This window comes from Salvelinus namaycush, unplaced genomic scaffold, assembly GCF_016432855.1.
Source record: "Salvelinus namaycush isolate Seneca unplaced genomic scaffold, SaNama_1.0 Scaffold592, whole genome shotgun sequence".
Lineage (NCBI taxonomy): Eukaryota > Metazoa > Chordata > Actinopteri > Salmoniformes > Salmonidae > Salvelinus > Salvelinus namaycush.
In genome coordinates, this window is record NW_024061300.1 from 40,296 (window position 1) to 57,341 (window position 17,046).

At 46.2% G+C, this 17,046-nt stretch overlaps 2 protein-coding genes across 2 annotated transcripts; one reads left to right on the plus strand and one right to left on the minus strand.

Annotated features, from left to right (window-relative positions):
- Positions 1–157: 157 nt before the first annotated feature.
- LOC120041952 (gap junction delta-2 protein-like) lies at positions 158–1,411 on the minus strand. Its single transcript, XM_038986829.1, has 4 exons — positions 1,081–1,411; positions 922–1,023; positions 467–795; positions 158–436 (listed from the first exon to the last, which is right to left on the minus strand). Exons 1-4 carry the CDS (start codon positions 1,409–1,411, stop codon positions 158–160), a joined length of 1,041 nt encoding a protein of 346 aa, XP_038842757.1.
- A 9,573-nt stretch (positions 1,412–10,984) lies between these two features.
- On the plus strand, positions 10,985–16,936 carry LOC120041949 (E3 ubiquitin-protein ligase MARCHF3-like). The gene is made up of 4 exons (XM_038986824.1): positions 10,985–11,148; positions 11,659–11,863; positions 15,212–15,418; positions 16,778–16,936. Exons 1-4 carry the CDS (start codon positions 10,985–10,987, stop codon positions 16,934–16,936), a joined length of 735 nt encoding a protein of 244 aa, XP_038842752.1.
- The last annotated feature ends 110 nt before the right edge of the window (positions 16,937–17,046 follow it).

The window sequence follows — 17,046 nt, forward strand, 5'->3', positions numbered from 1 at the left end:
TATTTTCTCTATTTTCTTGGGAAACAACATTACCAGTGATGAGTACCACAGTACATCTGTATGGACTTGCAAATACAGCGTACTGTAACATAAGTCATTTCCTGGTAGTTGTCATGGAATAATGCCAAAGCACTATACAGCGTTTCAATTCTTTCATTCATATCCAGACCTCTGTACTGCGCAGCTTGGACTTCCAGCCCTCCCCTTGGCTCTTCATAAGATGTGTCTCTCCTCTCTGGAGCTCCTGGTTGTTGGGAAGCTGCAGCCCTGTCTCTATACCAGCATCAGGCTCCTTATTAAATGGGGAACAGTTCCCAGCACAGGTCCAGTCAGGCCGGTGGTCGACTACCAGATCCAAGGTCGGTAGCAACGTCGTACTGGTGACATCCCTAAGGCCGAGAGACGACATCAGTGAGGGGCTGTCGGGAGAGAAAGTCTCAAAGGTTTCCTGCCTCCCTTTCTCTACCCCATAATTCCCCCATGATCCTCCCTCCCTGAGCCTCACTGAGTGTCTGATCTTCTTCCATCCTAGATGATTAAGCTCCAGAAGGTTGAGGAGGATGCAGAAGAGCCCCACGCAGAACATGAAGAGGAGGAAGATGGTTTTCTCTGTGGGCCGTGACACGTAGCAGTCCACGGGCTGCGTACAGGGTGGGGCCTTGCACAAAAAGTGGACGGGCACTCGGAAGCCGAAGAGAAACCACTGGGCCATGACAAAGCCCACCTCCAGCAGCGCCCGGAAACACACATGGAACACGTAGTACTTGGAGAGGACGCCTCCGGTTCCTCCTCCACCTCCAGGACCCCCCGGTGCATCGTAGTGGCTATTCCTGTAGACGCGAGCCCTGGCCTGGGTTAGAGACGTGGCGGTGGTGGCTGTGGTGGCTGTAGTGGTGGCAGCTCCCTTTAGGAGGCTCTGACTCTGGGCAGCGATTCCCTCCAAGACATTGGCCAAGCTGTGACCTAAGTGCCGGTGCGAACGGATGGAGCAGCTATCCGAGTCGCAGCTCCGGTTCAATGCCTCTCGACCTCCATCCTTCCCCCCGTCTCGAGGCATGTCCCTTGGGTTAACCCCCTGGCCCTGCCCGCTGTGTCCCTGCGGCAGCTTGGACAGATTATGCCACGTATATATGATAAAACAGAGAGACGGAGTCGAGACGCTGATGATGTGGAAGACCCAGAAGCGCGGCTGTGAGATGGGCGCGAAGGCATCATAGCAGACTGTGGTGCAGCCCGGCTGCAGGGTGTTGCACACAAACATCTCCTGCTCGTCGGCGTACACGTCCTCAGTCGCCACGGCAATGATGAGGAGGCGAAAGATCACCATGACGGTGAGCCAGAGGCGTCCAATCATGGTGGAGTGCTGGTGGACGGCGTCCAGGAGACGTTTGAGGAGTGTCCACTCCGTCATAATGGCGGCCGATGGCTGTCTTCCTCTCAGAAAGACAAGAGGATTCTAATACAGTGGAACACAGTGGTCTAGGAGCACAGTGGTCTAGGAACACAGCAGTCTATGAACACAGCGGTCTAGGAACACAGCAGTCTATCAACACAGCGGTCTAGGAACACAGCGGTCTAGGAGCACAGCGGTTTAGGAACACAGCGTTCTAGGAACACAGTGGTCTAGGAACACAGCGGTCTAGGAACACAACGGTCTAGGAACACAGCGGTCTAAGAACACAGCGGTCTAGGAGCACAGCGGTCTAGGAACACAGCGGTCTAGGAACACAGCGGTCTATGAACACAGCGGTCTAGGAACACAGCAGTCTATCAACACAGCGGTCTAGGAACACAGCGGTCTAGGAACACAGCGGTCTAAGAACACAGCGGTCTAGGAACACAGCAGTCTATCAACACAGCGGTCTAGGAACACAGCGGTCTAGGAACACAGCGGTCTAGGAACACAGCGGTCTAGGAACACAGCAGTCTATCAACACAGCGGTCTAGGAGCACAGCGGTCTAGGAACACAGCGGTCTCATCCACACCTCCATGCTCTTCCTTGGTTTTAGATCAGATATAGCACTGGATCCACTCTTCTTCTGGATGCACTGACATACAGCACTCTGACCGCTGGCGTCCTGCTGCCTCGGGGAAGAAGGACGAGCTGCCTGGTGTAGCCTACAGCGGCATTTAAAGCGCTTTGCGCACTGGAGAAGTGTTATGTAAATCCAATCAATTATAGTGTAGGCAGATCCAGTTCTCCTCTCCGCCAGTCCTGGATGTACTGGAAACAGGTGCTGTAGATCCACTGTAGCCCTGGATAGCTTGCCTGGAACACACAGTGGTCAAAGAAGGGCAACACCTCCCTTCATCCACCCTCCTTTGTTGTAGATGTAATAAATCCCTGATTGGTTCTGAAATACACCGCTCTGACTTGCAGCTCCAACACTCCCCGGGGTCCACTCCAACCCTGGCTCTCTTAGGAGGAAATACATGAGGACTGTCACTCTGAGCTGGGGCTAATGGTGCAGCTTCAGTATTGGACCCACTCTAGTCTTGGACCCATTCTAACCTTGATTGTACCAGCATACAGACTTTATCCCCCTGCCCTAAAATATCCAGCAATACACTGATCTCCTCCAGCACTAGCTGCCCTGCTGTAGAGCCCTCCACTCACACCAGCCGTCCTGTAGTACCAGACTCTTAGGATATCCACTGCTTGTAGATGCAGTGGAGTCCTGGCTGCTCTGTAAATAGACAGGCAGTTCCTCTCCTTTCTCCTGTCTCTGAACCAGAGAAGTGGAGTCCTGGCTGCTCTGTAAATAGACAGGCAGTCCCTCTCCTTTCTCCTGTCTCTGAACCAGAGAAGTGCAGTCATCTCGGCAAGTCAGCCATCCCATCCCGGCACTTCTTCAAAGATAAGGAAGGATTCTAAACACATACATACACACATTCACAAATGAATGGACACACACACAAAAACAGTCTCACACACACATTCATAGACGGACACAAAGACACACATGCATTTGCACACACATACACACACAATCACACGCACACACACTCTAGCCAGCTGGACAAACGGCCACTTGACACCACTCCCATGGTATGCCCTCTCCCTCTCTCTCTTGTCTTCAGGGTTCCGTTTTAAACCCCCTTCTAACAGACTCTCCCTACTTTAGAGAGCTGACTGATAATGCTGGCTGATGTACATTCTTTATAGATTACTCTGTGGCCTGAAGACATGGCAATGAGAAATGAGCTTGTCCATGAATGAACATCAATTTATAAATGTTACCCTGATACAGAATCCAAACAGAGGTATTTTTCGTTATCAAAGATTGAAAAGTTTAAAAGCATTTTTACACTTTTGACATGAAGAAGGTGCTAACTCGATTTCTTGGAACCTTGAGTACTGTTGGTTTATTTAGTTGAATAAGCAAATTGTTTATTATATTTGTGTATTCATGTTTGTGATATCACTTTTATTTAAATAGATTATGAATGACTATAAAATGTTTTTCTGTCTCTATGCAAATGTAACTATTTTTAACCCTTAGCTTACAAGATGGAAGCTTGTACAAAAACCACACTTTCAATGGGAAATTAATGTTGCTTTAGGATTGCAAAATTCTGATAACTTCCCACAAATTCACTGGAGTATTTCCCCTTATTCTCGTCCTTATTCTCGTCCTTATTCTCGTCCTTATTCTCGTCCTTATTCTCGTCCTTATTCTCCTCCTTATTCTCCTCCTTATTCTCGTCCTTATTCTCATCCTTATTCTCGTCCTTATTCCAAGAGTCTTCCAACCAGAATTTCTAGAAAACGTAGGAATTTTGGAAAGGTGACTGGAATTGTGCAACCTTAGCTCGTTTACATTCTACCAAAATAGAAAGATTTGTGGTAAAACAACGGACAATAAAGTGAATGAAGTTTTATCTTCTGTCTTGTTGTTGTGACTGCTCCTCTCTGATCACTAGCCAATCCTGTTATCAGTGCTTTAAAAAAGACCCTTGAAACGTCTGCCACCATCAAATGACAGAGACCCCACAGATAAAACAGTCCCTGAACCGTTGGCTTACTTCAAACAGCCCTGTCTAGCCATGTCTGACTGGGTCTGTCTGTCTGGGTCTCAGCTCTCTCTATCTGTCTGTTGGTCTGTCTGTTGGTCTGTCTGTTGGTCTGTCCTGTGTCCTGTCTGTTGGTCTGTCTGTTGGTCTGTCCTGTCTGTTGGTCTGTCCTGTCTGTTGGTCTGTCTGTCTGTCGGTCGGTCGGTCTGTCTGTCTGTCTGTCTGTCTGTCTGTCTGTCTGTCTGTCTGTCTGTCTGTCTGTCTGTCTGTCTGTCTGTCTGTCTGTCTGTCGGTCGGTCGGTCGGTCGGTCGGTCGGTCGGTCGGTCGGTCGGTCGGTCGGTCGGTCGGTCGGTCGGTCGGTCGGTCGGTCGGTCGGTCGGTCGGTCGGTTCGGTCGGTTCGGTCGGTCGGTCGGTCGGTCGGTCGGTCGGTCGGTCGGTCGGTCGGTCGGGCGGTCGGTCGGTCGGTCGGTCGGTCGGTCGGTCGGTCGGTCGGTCGGTCGGTCGGTCGGTCGGTCGGTCGGTCGGTCGGTCGGTCGGTCGGTCGGTCGGTCGGGCGGTCGGTCGGTCGGTCGGTCGGTCGGTCGGTCGGTCGGTCGGTCGGTCGGTCGGTCGGTCGGTCGGTCGGTCGGTCGGTCGGTCGGTCGGTCGGTCGGTCGGTCGGTCGGTCGGTCGGGTCGGTCGGTCGGTCGGTCGGTCGGTCGGTCGGTCGGTCGGTCGGTCGGTCGGTCGGTCGGTCGGTCGGTCGGTCGGTCTGTCGGTCTGTCTGTCTGTCTGTCTGTCTGTCTGTCTGTCTGTCTGTCTGTCTGTCTGTCTGTCTGTCTGTCTGTCTGTCTGTCTGTCTGTCTGTCTGTCTGTCTGTCTGTCTGTCTGTCTGTCTGTCTGTCTGTCTGTCTGTCTGTCTGTCTGTCTGTCTGTCTGTCTGTCTGTCTGTCTGTCTGTCTGTCTGTCTGTCTGTCTGTTTGTTTAGCCATGTCTGACTGGGTCTGTCTGTCTGGGTCTCAGCTCTCTCTGTCTGTTAGTCTGTCTGTTAGTCTGTCTGTTAGTCTGTCTATAAGTCTGTCTGTCTGTCTGTCTGTCTGTCTGTCTGTCTGTCTGTCTGTCTGTCTGTCTGTCTGTCTGTCTGTCTGTCTGTCTGTCTGTCTGTCTGTCTGTCTGTCTAGCCATGTCTGACTGGGTCTGTCTGTCTGGGTCTCAGCTCTGTCTGTCTGTCTGTCTGTCTGTCTGTCTGTCTGTCTGTCTGTCTGTCTGTCTGTCTGTCTGTCTGTCTGTCTGTCTGTCTGTCTGTCTGTCTGTCTGTCTGTCTGTCTGTCTAGTCATGTATGACTGGGTCTGTCTGTCTGGGTCTCAGCTCTCTCTTTCTGTCTGTCTGTCTGCCTGTCTGGGTCTCAGCTCTGTCTGTCTGGGCCTCAGTTCTGTCTGTCTGTCTGTCTGTCTGTCTGTCTGTCTGTCTGTCTGTCTGTCTGTCTGTCTGTCTGTCTGTCTGTTTGTCTGTCTGTCTGTCTGTCTGTCTGTCTGTCTGTCTGTCTGTCTGTCTGTCTGTCTGTCTGTCTGCACTCTGTCACACAATGTTAGTCTAACAGAACAAAAAATTACCTGAATAGAGTGGGTCGCACACAATCAACAGAACACACTCCTGCTTGTGCGCAAAATGACAAATATAAAAAAAAACATTTAAAAAACAACATTTAAACATTTTAATTTCTAATATGTCAATGTCTCTAAAGTTTGGTACTGCTTATTCGCACTTCACGAGAGGAGGGATCCATTCGATTTAACCCTCTGTGTGTACTCTGTGGTGTGACTGTGGAGTGGCCCCTCAAGTTGTCCCCTAGGGGGATTACAGGGGCCCCGTCTCTAGAGAAAGGAAGTGAACTCAGGGGCCAGGCAGGGAGAGAGAGAGAGAGAGAGATAGAGAGACAGACAGACAGAGGTAGTCGGAGAGAGAGAAGGCAAGAAGGGCCTTCAATGACATCAAAATGAACATAAAATTCGACATACCAATTAGGATCTGGCTAACAATTCTAGAATCAGATATAAAACCCATTGCCCTTTATGGTTGTGAGGTCTGGGGTCCGATCACCAACCAAGAATTCACAAAATGGGACAAACACCAAATTGCAAAATTATCCTCAGTGTACAACGTAAAACACCAAATAATGCATGCAGAGCAGAATTAGGCTGATACCCGCTAATTATCAAAATCCAGAAAAGAGCCGTTAAATTCTACAAACACCTAAAAGGAAGCGATTCCCAAACGTTCCATAACAAAGATATCACCTACAGAGAGATGAACCTGGAGAAGAGTCCCCTAAGCAAGCTGGTCCTGGGTTCTGGTCACAAACACACCCCACAGAGCCCCAGCTCAGCAACACAATTAGACCCAACCAAATCATGAGAAATAAACAGATAATTACTTGACACATTGGAAAGAATTAACAAAAAAAACAGCGAACTAGAATGCTATTTGGCCCTAAACAGAGAGTACACAGTGGCAGAATACCTGACCACTGTGACTGACCCAAACTTAAGGAAAGCTTTGACTATGTACAGACTCAGTGAGCATAGCCTTGCTATTGAGAAAGGCCGCCGTAGGCAGACCTGATTCTCAAGAAGACATGCTATGTGCACACTGCCCACAAAATGAGGTGGAAACTGAGTTGCACTTCCTAACCTCCTGCCAAATGTATGACCATATTAGAGAGACATATTTCCCTCAGATTACACAGATCCACAAAGAATTTGAAAACAAACCCAATTTTGATAAACTCACATATTACTGGGTGAAATACCACAGTGTGCCATCATTGCAGCAAGATGTGTGACCTGTTGCCACAAGAAAAGGTCAACCAGTGAAGAAAAACCACCATTGTAAATACAACCCATATTTATGTTTATTTATTTTATCTTTTGTACTTTAACTATTTGCACATAACATGACATTTGAAATGTCTTTATTCTTTTGTAACGTCTATGAGTGTAATGTTTACTGTCCATTTGTATTGTTTATTTCACTTTTGTTTATTATCCATTTCACTTGCTTTGACAATGTAAACATATGTTAACCATGCCAATAAAGCCCTTAAATTGAAATTGAATTGAAAGAGAGAGTGGCGACGAGACACAACACCATCTCACCCTAAACCCCTGCCCCCAACCTCACCCTAGCCCCGTCTCGACAGACCCCCCTTATAAAAATAGGAAGTATTTTTTCCAGGCGGTGTGACGTTGGGAATCATTTGTGTTTGGTGTTTCTATTCTGGGAGGTAATCTGTTGCGTCTGGGGTTCTGTGTGCTACTGCTGCAGTGTCAGAGGAATTATCCACCCTCTCCGGTTGTTCATGACAGAATGCCCAAGGATGTCCGGAACTCTCTATACCCTCTGGGCTTTGTCAAGAGGCAGCCAGTGAATGAATGGCAGATAGGATTAGAAGGAGAGGGGGGGGGGGGGGGGGGGGGGGGGGGGGGGAGAGAGAGGAGGAGAGCATGTGAGACAGAGACAGAGAGAGAGAAAGAGAAACTCACAGAGACCAGCTTTGCCAGTCCAAGAGTAAGTCTCTCTCCACTCCAACAAGTCCTCTTCAGAGTGCTCCAGCAATACTTTCATCTGAGCTTAGTGTGAACGTATAATGAGAATAGAAGCCATATAGATATGAATGGAAAGGCCTCTTTTACTGGCCTTGCCTGCTCGCTACTAATCTCTAATCTTGCAGACAGTGGAAGGCGCTTTCTCACGTTCTCTCAGTTTATAGGCTCCAAAATCTTCCTCCCTGACAATTCAAAATATTGCAACAGCTTCTCTCCCCCTATTGTGAATGATTTCAAAATGTTCTTGACACAATTGTTTAGACACCAACTTTCCCATAACATGTACAATAACAGGTTAAATCAACACTGGCTTTTTTAAAACTCTGAATCACTGCTTGCACAAAACCTGAGGGAAAAACAACCCTGACTATTTATCTATTTATCAAGTCAAACTCAGTTTGGTGATAGAGGCAGAAAGTGATGTCACAAGGCAGGATCAAAGAACCAGCTATCTTCCCTAAATATTCAACAACAAAAAAACTCCATATAATCCCAGTTCACAGAAAAAGACTGACTAGAAACTATAATGGTATGATTTACTGGATATATCTCCCCCCAAAATTAATTTGCTTCCTTCCTAATAAAATAGAAAATCCCCAAGTACATATCAATGTTTATCGAAGTCAGCTGGCTTACTTATAGGATCCTGCTTTGTGATGCACCCCTCTGATGTCATTCTGTTGCCTACTTAAGTACTTCTTCCATCCTGCCCTCGTTGGCTCATTGAGTCGGCTCTCAGACACAGACAACTGGAGAGTCTGAGCTGTGGGCTCTGTGGGAGACGTATTAAACACTTTACAGTCTGCTGCCTCCATTGACAGTCATGACAGAGTGTCAGACCTATTGAATTCTATAGTCAAGGCTTAGTTTATCTGCTATGAGGAATGTGGTAAAAAGATCTCCGTCCCACTTCGAATTTCCTCTGGCCGAATAGATGGTCACAGCAAGTGTGCTCTCTAAAGTGCAGAAACATAAACACTCACACTCACACTCACACACACACACGCACACGCACACGCACACGCACACGCACGCACGCACGCACGCACGCACGCACGCACGCACGCACGCACGCACGCACGCACACACACACACACACACACACACACACACACACACACACACACACCACTGAAGTATAACAAAACTACTGCATCATTATACAGTGCACTGTCTCTGTCAACGTAGAATACAAAAATTAAGTATAACAAAACTCCTCTTCCCTCATCCAAAGAATTCACGTGTACTTCCCTGTCAAATGAATAATATCAACCAAAATAAAAGAGTACACCAAAACCCTTGCCTCAGCCACCACCTTCGCTCCTCCATGGAAGGTTTATTCTAGCAGCATTACCATATGGACCGAGACGCGGGCTAAATGAGTGAAAGGGCCTTGGTTGAGGCTGTCTGTAACAGGATTATGGGGATATTATGGTGAGTAGGAGTGGCTCCCGGTGTAACTGGCTGTGATGTGAATAGGATTTCTGTGTCTCTGGTCTGATCAGGGCCGAGGCTGGGGGAGGGCTACTCTCCTCTCCCCTCCTCTACTCCAGATAATCCTTTACTGTTCTCTTCTCACCCCCCTGGCCGACCGGTCGACCTTCAGGATACTTCATCTGCAGCCACACACACACACGCTGCAACTGCTGCGACTGAGTTTCTCACTCTCTCTGTCTCACACACACAGAAACTCACACAGAAAGGGATATAGAGAAGAGAGAGAGAGAGAGAGAGAGAGAGAGAGAGAGAGAGAGAGAGAGAGAGAGAGAGAGAGAGAGAGAGAGAGAGAGAGAGAGAGAGAGCAAGCAGCCCTCGAGAATAGGACTTCACACTTTTTATTGAGGCCTGGTGACATGAAGAACTCTACTGGGATGGTAAGATCACTTGTTTGCCTCTCTGTCTGTCTCTCTGTCTCTGTCTCTGTCTCTGTCTCTGTCTCTCTCTCTCTCTCTCTCTCTCTCTCTCTCTCTCTCTCTCTCTCTCTCTCTCTCTCTCTCTCTCTCTCTCTAAATATGTCATTAGCAGTGTGTTTACATTCAAATTAATTAGTTGTTTCCTTCCATGTCCCACATCAAGATTTGAACCCACTTTATTTAACCTCTTGACCTGGGAAAATATTATTTATTATGAAGTTCAACACGTGCTCTTCATGACAGAATGTTACAATGAGGTGAAATGAATAGATTGACAGAATGACATGACCCTAAAGGCAGTCTACTCATAGAATGATGACCCATGTGTGTTTGGTATGATCTTGGCTGTGCCTACAGTAGCAGCTTAGGTATTGGTGTATTGGCGCTAGTGTTTTGGTGATTCGGTGAAATTGTTTGTGGTACTGAACATGTGGGCTATACTGTCTCTGCAAGAAGGCTTTGGTAGTGAAGGAAGTACACAACTTTAAAAATAAATAAAACATGAATTGAAATGAGCAGATATTTAGTCAATTCCATTGAACATTTGTTATGTTTTGTATTAATCATTGCATTATTAGGCTTTAAAGCTAGAATCTGCAGTTAATACAATAACAAAGCAGAAACCCCGCCTTTGTTTTGGTAAAAAACTGAGGGATAGGGCTGGAGAAATTTAACCACTCTCAAATTCAAAGACAGAGCTATGGATGCAAAGACTGACAATCTATGGTATTAAAATGATAGTTTTAACCATGTTTTAACGCTATACAGTGTGTGTTTACATTTACGTTGTTGACAAATATTGGAGTAAAACAAGCTTATATTTTGGGTTCTGATGGGTTACAACAGTTGAACTAAGCTCATGAAGCATTTATAAGTGTTATTAATTTATAAGTCCAAAAATTGATGTAGCAACTAAAGATTCTAGCTTCAATAGGTATTACAGTCTGATTGGTGTCAACATGTTTCCCTACCATCAAGCAGTACGTGCAGTTCAGATATAATAACAAATTCATCTTTATATTTGACATGGTAGTAACTAGATTCCATTAACAGTGTCTCTTATACAGAAGGACTTATAATCAAATAAGGGACCTAGAAAGGATGTGTTATTTCAGTTGTGATTCATCTCTCTTCTCACAGCCGCTGTAGCGTGCAGAGCTCCCTCAGTCTGGCCAGAGACTGGGATTGACCATACACTCTACTGAACATAGACCTTCCATAATAGTCTTATGTAGAGGTCATTGGTAGTGGCTATGTCAAAGCTACTTACTGTATATGGAAGCGTATTCCTGCCATAATTCAAACTGGGAGTTGATTTTGCCATAATCAGCCTCACAGTCAAACAGTTGGATCGTCAAACTCCTGGATTTAGCTACATGGCTTCATTGTTTTGAACTGATTCTCCTGCCAACAAATACCATTGCAGAACCCCACACCAGTCTGATTGAATGGCCCCCTCTGTAGCAGCCATGACCCCAGAGCAGCTCCTGGGCCCGCAGGTATGCAGTCCTGTAGGGGAAATGAAGCTCTTGCCTGAGGAGGAACGAGGGGAGGAGTCTGACCCCTGTCCCCAGGAAGTGATGGACTGCTATGGCCACTCCCCCTCAATGACTCACTGCCCCAGCACCGACAGGTGGGTTAGGAAACGAACAGACACACACCACACACACACACACACACACACACACACACACACACACACACACACACACACACACACACACACACACACACACACACACACACACACACACACACACACACACACACACACACACACACACACACACACACACAGAAACACCCACAAAGGGAGGCAAGGGAGAGAGAGTGAAACACAGTGAGGAAGAAAGAGGATAAGAACACATGGTACAGAAGGAGGGGGATTAGAGAAGTTGTATGTGATGTTATTCATAGAAGAATCCTTTAATAAGGGGATTTAAATGATGTACAATAACATCCATTGACTCTCTCTTACGTGCTCCTTGTCTGGGTCCCAAATGTCTCCTTATTCACTATATAGTGCACTACTTTAGACCAGAGCCCTGTGGTGTCGTATAAAGGGAATAGTGTGCCATTAGGGACTCATCCCTGGACTCTCCGTTTTGCCATGTGTTGACTTTGTCTCTCTGTTGTCCTGCAGTCTTAGCAGTGAGGAGCCATTCTGTCGTATCTGCCACGAGGGAGGGGGTGTCGGGGAGCTGCTCTCCCCCTGTGAGTGTGCAGGGACGCTGGCCATGGTCCACCGGGGCTGCCTGGAACACTGGCTCACTGCCTCCAACAGCAGCCGCTGTGAACTCTGCCACCACCAGTACTCCCTGGAGAGACTGCCCAAGCCGCTCACTGAGGTAGGGGAGAAAGAGTAGGGTGAAGTTACCCCTAGACGCTGATCTTGGGTCAGTTGAGCATTTCCCCCCACTATTGATTAAGGTTAGGAATAAGGGAGGGGAAGCTGATCATAGATCTGTACTTCATGGAAGTTTTATTGTGGCGTTAGGTGAGACGGAGACATATGCACTCACATGCATGAAGGCATAGACACATGCAAGCAAACACACACGCTCAAGCACACATACACTAACAAACACACACTCATAAGAAAACACACACATGTGCACTTCCGGGAAAAAGGGTGCACACACCAGAGGAGGCTGGTTGGGGGGAGCTATAGTAGGACGGGCTCATTGTAATTAATGGTTGGACTGCAATTAATCGAACGGAGTCAAACGTGGTACAAAATAGATGTCATAAAAAAACACCATAAAACTACAGTACAATAGTCATCACATACAGTGCATTTGGAAAGTATTCAGACCACCCTTATTCTAAAATTGATTGAATTATATTTTTTCCTTTTTAATCTACATACAATACCCCATAATGACAAAGCGAAAAAAGTTTTGGGGGAATTTTTTTGCAATTGTATATGTTTTTTAAAATACCTTATTTACATAAGTATTCAGACCCTTTGCTATGAGACTCGAAATCAAGCTCAGGTGCATCCTGTTTCCATTGATCATCCTTGAGATGTTTCTACAACTTGATTGGAGTCCACCTGTGGTAAATTAAATTGATTGGACATGATTTGGAAAGGCACACACCTGTCTATAAAAGGTCTCACAGTTGACAGTGCATGTCAGAGCAAAAACCAAGCCATGAGGTCGAAGGAATTGTCCGTAGAGCTCCAAGACAGGATTGTGTTGAGACACAGATCTGGGGAAGGGTACCAAAACATTTCTGTAGCATTGAAGGTCCCCAAGAACACAGTGACGTCCATCATTCTTAAATAGAAGAAGTTTGGAACCACCAAGACTCTTCTTAGAGCTGGCCGCCCGGCCAAACTGAGCAATCGGGAAGAAGGGCATTGGTCAGGGAGGTGACCAAAAACCCGATTGTCACTCTGACAAAGCTCCTCTGTGGAGATGGTAGAACCTTCCAGAACGACAACCATCTCTGCAGCACTCCACCAATCAGGCCTTTATGGTAGAGTGGCCAGACGGAAGCCACTCCTCAGTAAAAGGCACATGACAGCTCGCTTGGAGTTTGCCAAAAGGCACCTAAAGGACTCAGAACATGAGAAACAAGATTCTCTGGTCTGATGAACCAAGACACAACTCTTTGGCCTGAATGTCAAGTGTCACGTCTGGAGGAAACCTGGCACCATCCCTACAGTGAAGCATGGTGGTTGCAGCATCATGCTGTGGGGATATTTTTCAGAGGCAGGGACTGGGAGAATTATCAGGATCGAGGGAAAGCTGAACGGAGCAAAGTACAGAAAGAACCTTGAGGAAAACTTGTTCCAGAGCGCTCAGGACCTCAGACATGGGCAACGGTTCACCTTCCAATAGGACCGCGACCCAAAGCACACAGTCAAGACAAAGCAGGAGTAGCTTCGGGACAAGTCTCTGAATGTCCTTGAGTGGTCCAGCCAGAGCCCGGACTTGAACCCGATCAAACATCTCTGCAGAGACTTGAAAATAGCTGTGCAGCGATGCTGCCAAAGGTGCTTCAACAAAGTACTGAGTAAAGGGTCTGAATATTCATGTAAATGTGATATTTTCAGTTTTTTTATTTTATTAACTTTGCTAAAAATTCAATTCTTCTTCTTCTTCTTTGTTATTCTTCTTTGTTATTATGGGGTATAGTGTGAAGATTGATGGGGGGGTTTAATACATTTTAGAATAAGACTGTGAAGTAACAAAATGTGGAAAAAGTACTTTCCGTATGCACTGGACATCAACTATATTATGCAGTCTCAATTTATCAGGGTTGAGGTCACTTTCAATTCACTTCCTGAATTGACTCAATTGAAATGGAATTTACCCCAACCCGCATGTCACTTAATTTCAAACCCATTAAGGAATATACAAACTGCTGTCTCAAAGATGGAGTCTTCATAGAAGAGAAGAAAACAAACATTATTCAGGTTGCAGATAGATATATAATGTGTAGAACTGCAACGATTCCCTATTCTACAGTCCACATAACCCTATCTATTCTATTCAATACATTTCTATCTGGCCATTGTGTAACAATTCACCCTCCTGAACAGAGACCCTAGCTGGATTCACATTGGAGTGTCTGATGTCACTGACTGCTTTTACCAGTAAAGCCACTTAGCCTGAGAAACAGATTAGAAGGTGTTTCCTGTCACTAGCTGTAGCTGCTCCATAGAGTTTGATAGATGGTTCACTTGGCCCAAACACTGTTTCAGCATGGGCACAGCGATATCAAGGGCTTTCATCATTGTGAAGTAGTCAACTGGGTGGGACTTGCAATGGCTTAAGGAAGGATCCCAGAATTTCATCCAGGTCAGCAGAAGGGTTCAGCCAATGAAATATATTCCTGAGAAAACATTCCATAATGGCAGGTGGCAGTGAATAACCAACCTTGGCTTCAGCCTATACTTCCAGATTATACACACTCCAGCACAATAAGTGGTGCTATGCACCTTTTCAGTTTATTTACAAACTGCCAATTCACTCTCAGAAGTAGAAAAAGAGGAGATTGTCTACTTTAAATGGAGACAGCATTGCCCACAATGGCACTGCCCATGCTGAAACAGAAGCAGCCATTGCAAAGATATGAGCTTTGTAATGCATCTCTATGAGATTCCTCAGGACAGGATAGGACATTACGTCGTCTTGTATTAATGGTCTCCTCCCAGCCTATCGCATGTGTGTTGGCCACTGGCACCGGGTAATCTGTTAAGAACCATGTGTTGTATGGAGGGAGCTAATGTACGAGGGACACACACACACACACACACACACACACACACACACACACACACACACACACACACACACACACACACACACACACACACACACACACACACACACACACAGAGTAGGAGAGAAAACAACAGCTGATCTGACAGATGAATGGAGATATGGCCTGGAGATATGGCCTCAAATTCTAAAGTGAAATGTGATTTTCGATACTCATCCAAAAGCCCAAAACCAACACCATCTACTGTAGATACTGTACTTGTACATAACAGTGATTTATATTGTTCTGTTGTCTGGTCTGCCCACTCTAACTTTATGTTCCCTGGCCTCCTCTCAGTGTCAGTGAATGGCACATATGAAATCATGCAATGCTTAATGTCATTTTGAATTGAACTGATATTACTGTCATTCTATCCATTCTAATTACAGTACATCCCCTCTCTCCCTCCCTCCCTTCCTCAGTGGCTGGGCTCACCAGCCATGCAGCACCAGAGACGGACGCTCTGCGGTGACGTCATCTGCTTCCTGTTCATCACGCCGCTGGCTAGCCTATCAGGATGGCTGTGTGTGCAGGGTGCCATGGACCTGTATTTCAGTAACAGTATGGAGGCTGTTGGACTCATGGTGCTCACCCTGGCTCTCTTCACCATCTACTGCTTCTGGACTGTGGTGAGTTGTTGGGGCTGTTGTGGGTTGGGTTACATTGGGATTGTGTATAGCAGTGGAGGCTGGTGGGAGGAGCTATAGGAGGACAGGCTGGAATGGAATAAATGGAACGGTATCAAACACACAGAAACCATGTTTGACTCCGTTCCATTTTTTCCGTTCCAGCCATTACAATGAGCCCGTCCTCCTATAGCTCCTCCCACCAGACTCCACTGGTATATAGTGTAATGGTAAATAGTAAATGGTAAATAGTAATGGTAAATAATGGTAAAAAGTAAATAGAATTACTAATAATACTATAATTATTAAAGGGTTAATGCAAGATTGTTTCTATTTCCCCAGTCAGCTGAACTCATGGACACATGTTTAAGTCTCTGTGGCCAGTATAAAGAAAGCTAGAGGTAGTTTCACCAATGCTAACTAGCGTTAGCGCAATGACAAAGTCTATGGGATCAGCTAGCTGATTGTGCTGACGCTAGCTGATCCCATAGACTTCCATTCATTACAATCTGTCAGAGATGAAAGTGTAAACCAAAGCCAGCTGTTATTGGGCAGTTTCCCATTTAAAACATTTTTCAAGGTTCCTGTATGTGTAAGTGGACGTTCCCTCTCTCAAGTGAGCATCTTTGTGCATGCTTACCTATGTACGCTCACGTGGAAAGCATGCTCAGGCGAGAGCGGGAACGCCCACTTACACAGACAGGAAGCAATGATTAACTGACTTTTTGAGATATCTTCATTATCCACCATCTTTGCTGTCTGTTTTCTTCAGTTTGGTGCCTAATCAACATGGCCCTGGTTGGGGAAGTAAACAAACACAGCTTGCATAAGTGAAGTCACCTGTGTTTAAATTAAAGGGGAAGTTAAGTATTTTACAACTTAATGTTAGCTGGTTCCTCACTCTGAAGGTAGTCTATGCACCAGGAGAGATTGTAATCCATGGTTCTGTTTTTTTAGAACAGCCACTACAAACTTCCCTGACTTAAAGAGAAATGTCCCAGTTTTCCCTTGTCATACTCATCATCTCCAGCACCACCGCAACATCAACATGTGTGAAAATGGTGCGTTTCTATGTTTTGTAGTAAAAAATATAGAGGAAGATAAACGTTTCCAATGACTTCTGTGTGCATCATGTGATTTTAACCAATTATGAGTAGGCATTGCCTACTAATTGCCTACCAATTGGTTGTCATTGGAAACACTTATCTTCGTCTATCTTTATTAATACAAAACATAGAAATGCTCCGTTTTCACATATGTTGATGTTGGGGTGGTGCTGGAGTGAACATGAAGTTGAATATTTAAAAAATGTCCCTTTAAGCCACTGTCTGGTAAAAATCAACTGCTCTCTTCCACCACCAGGTTTCGCTGCGCTATCACATCCACCTGTTCAGGACGTGGAAACAGACAGACCAGAGAGTTAGGCTACAGATCCCCCGACCAGCACGAACCATGCACACACACCACACACTGAACCTCAGCTTCCTTAGCAAGGACACCAGAAAGGAGACGGTGGTGTAGATGGAGTGGAACTGGGTGCAGTGTCCACGATACTTTGGCAAGAAGACTGTGATGTAGCCAGAATGGGCCTGGGTCTAGTGTCACATTTAACAGGTCCCCAGTGTCCGGTC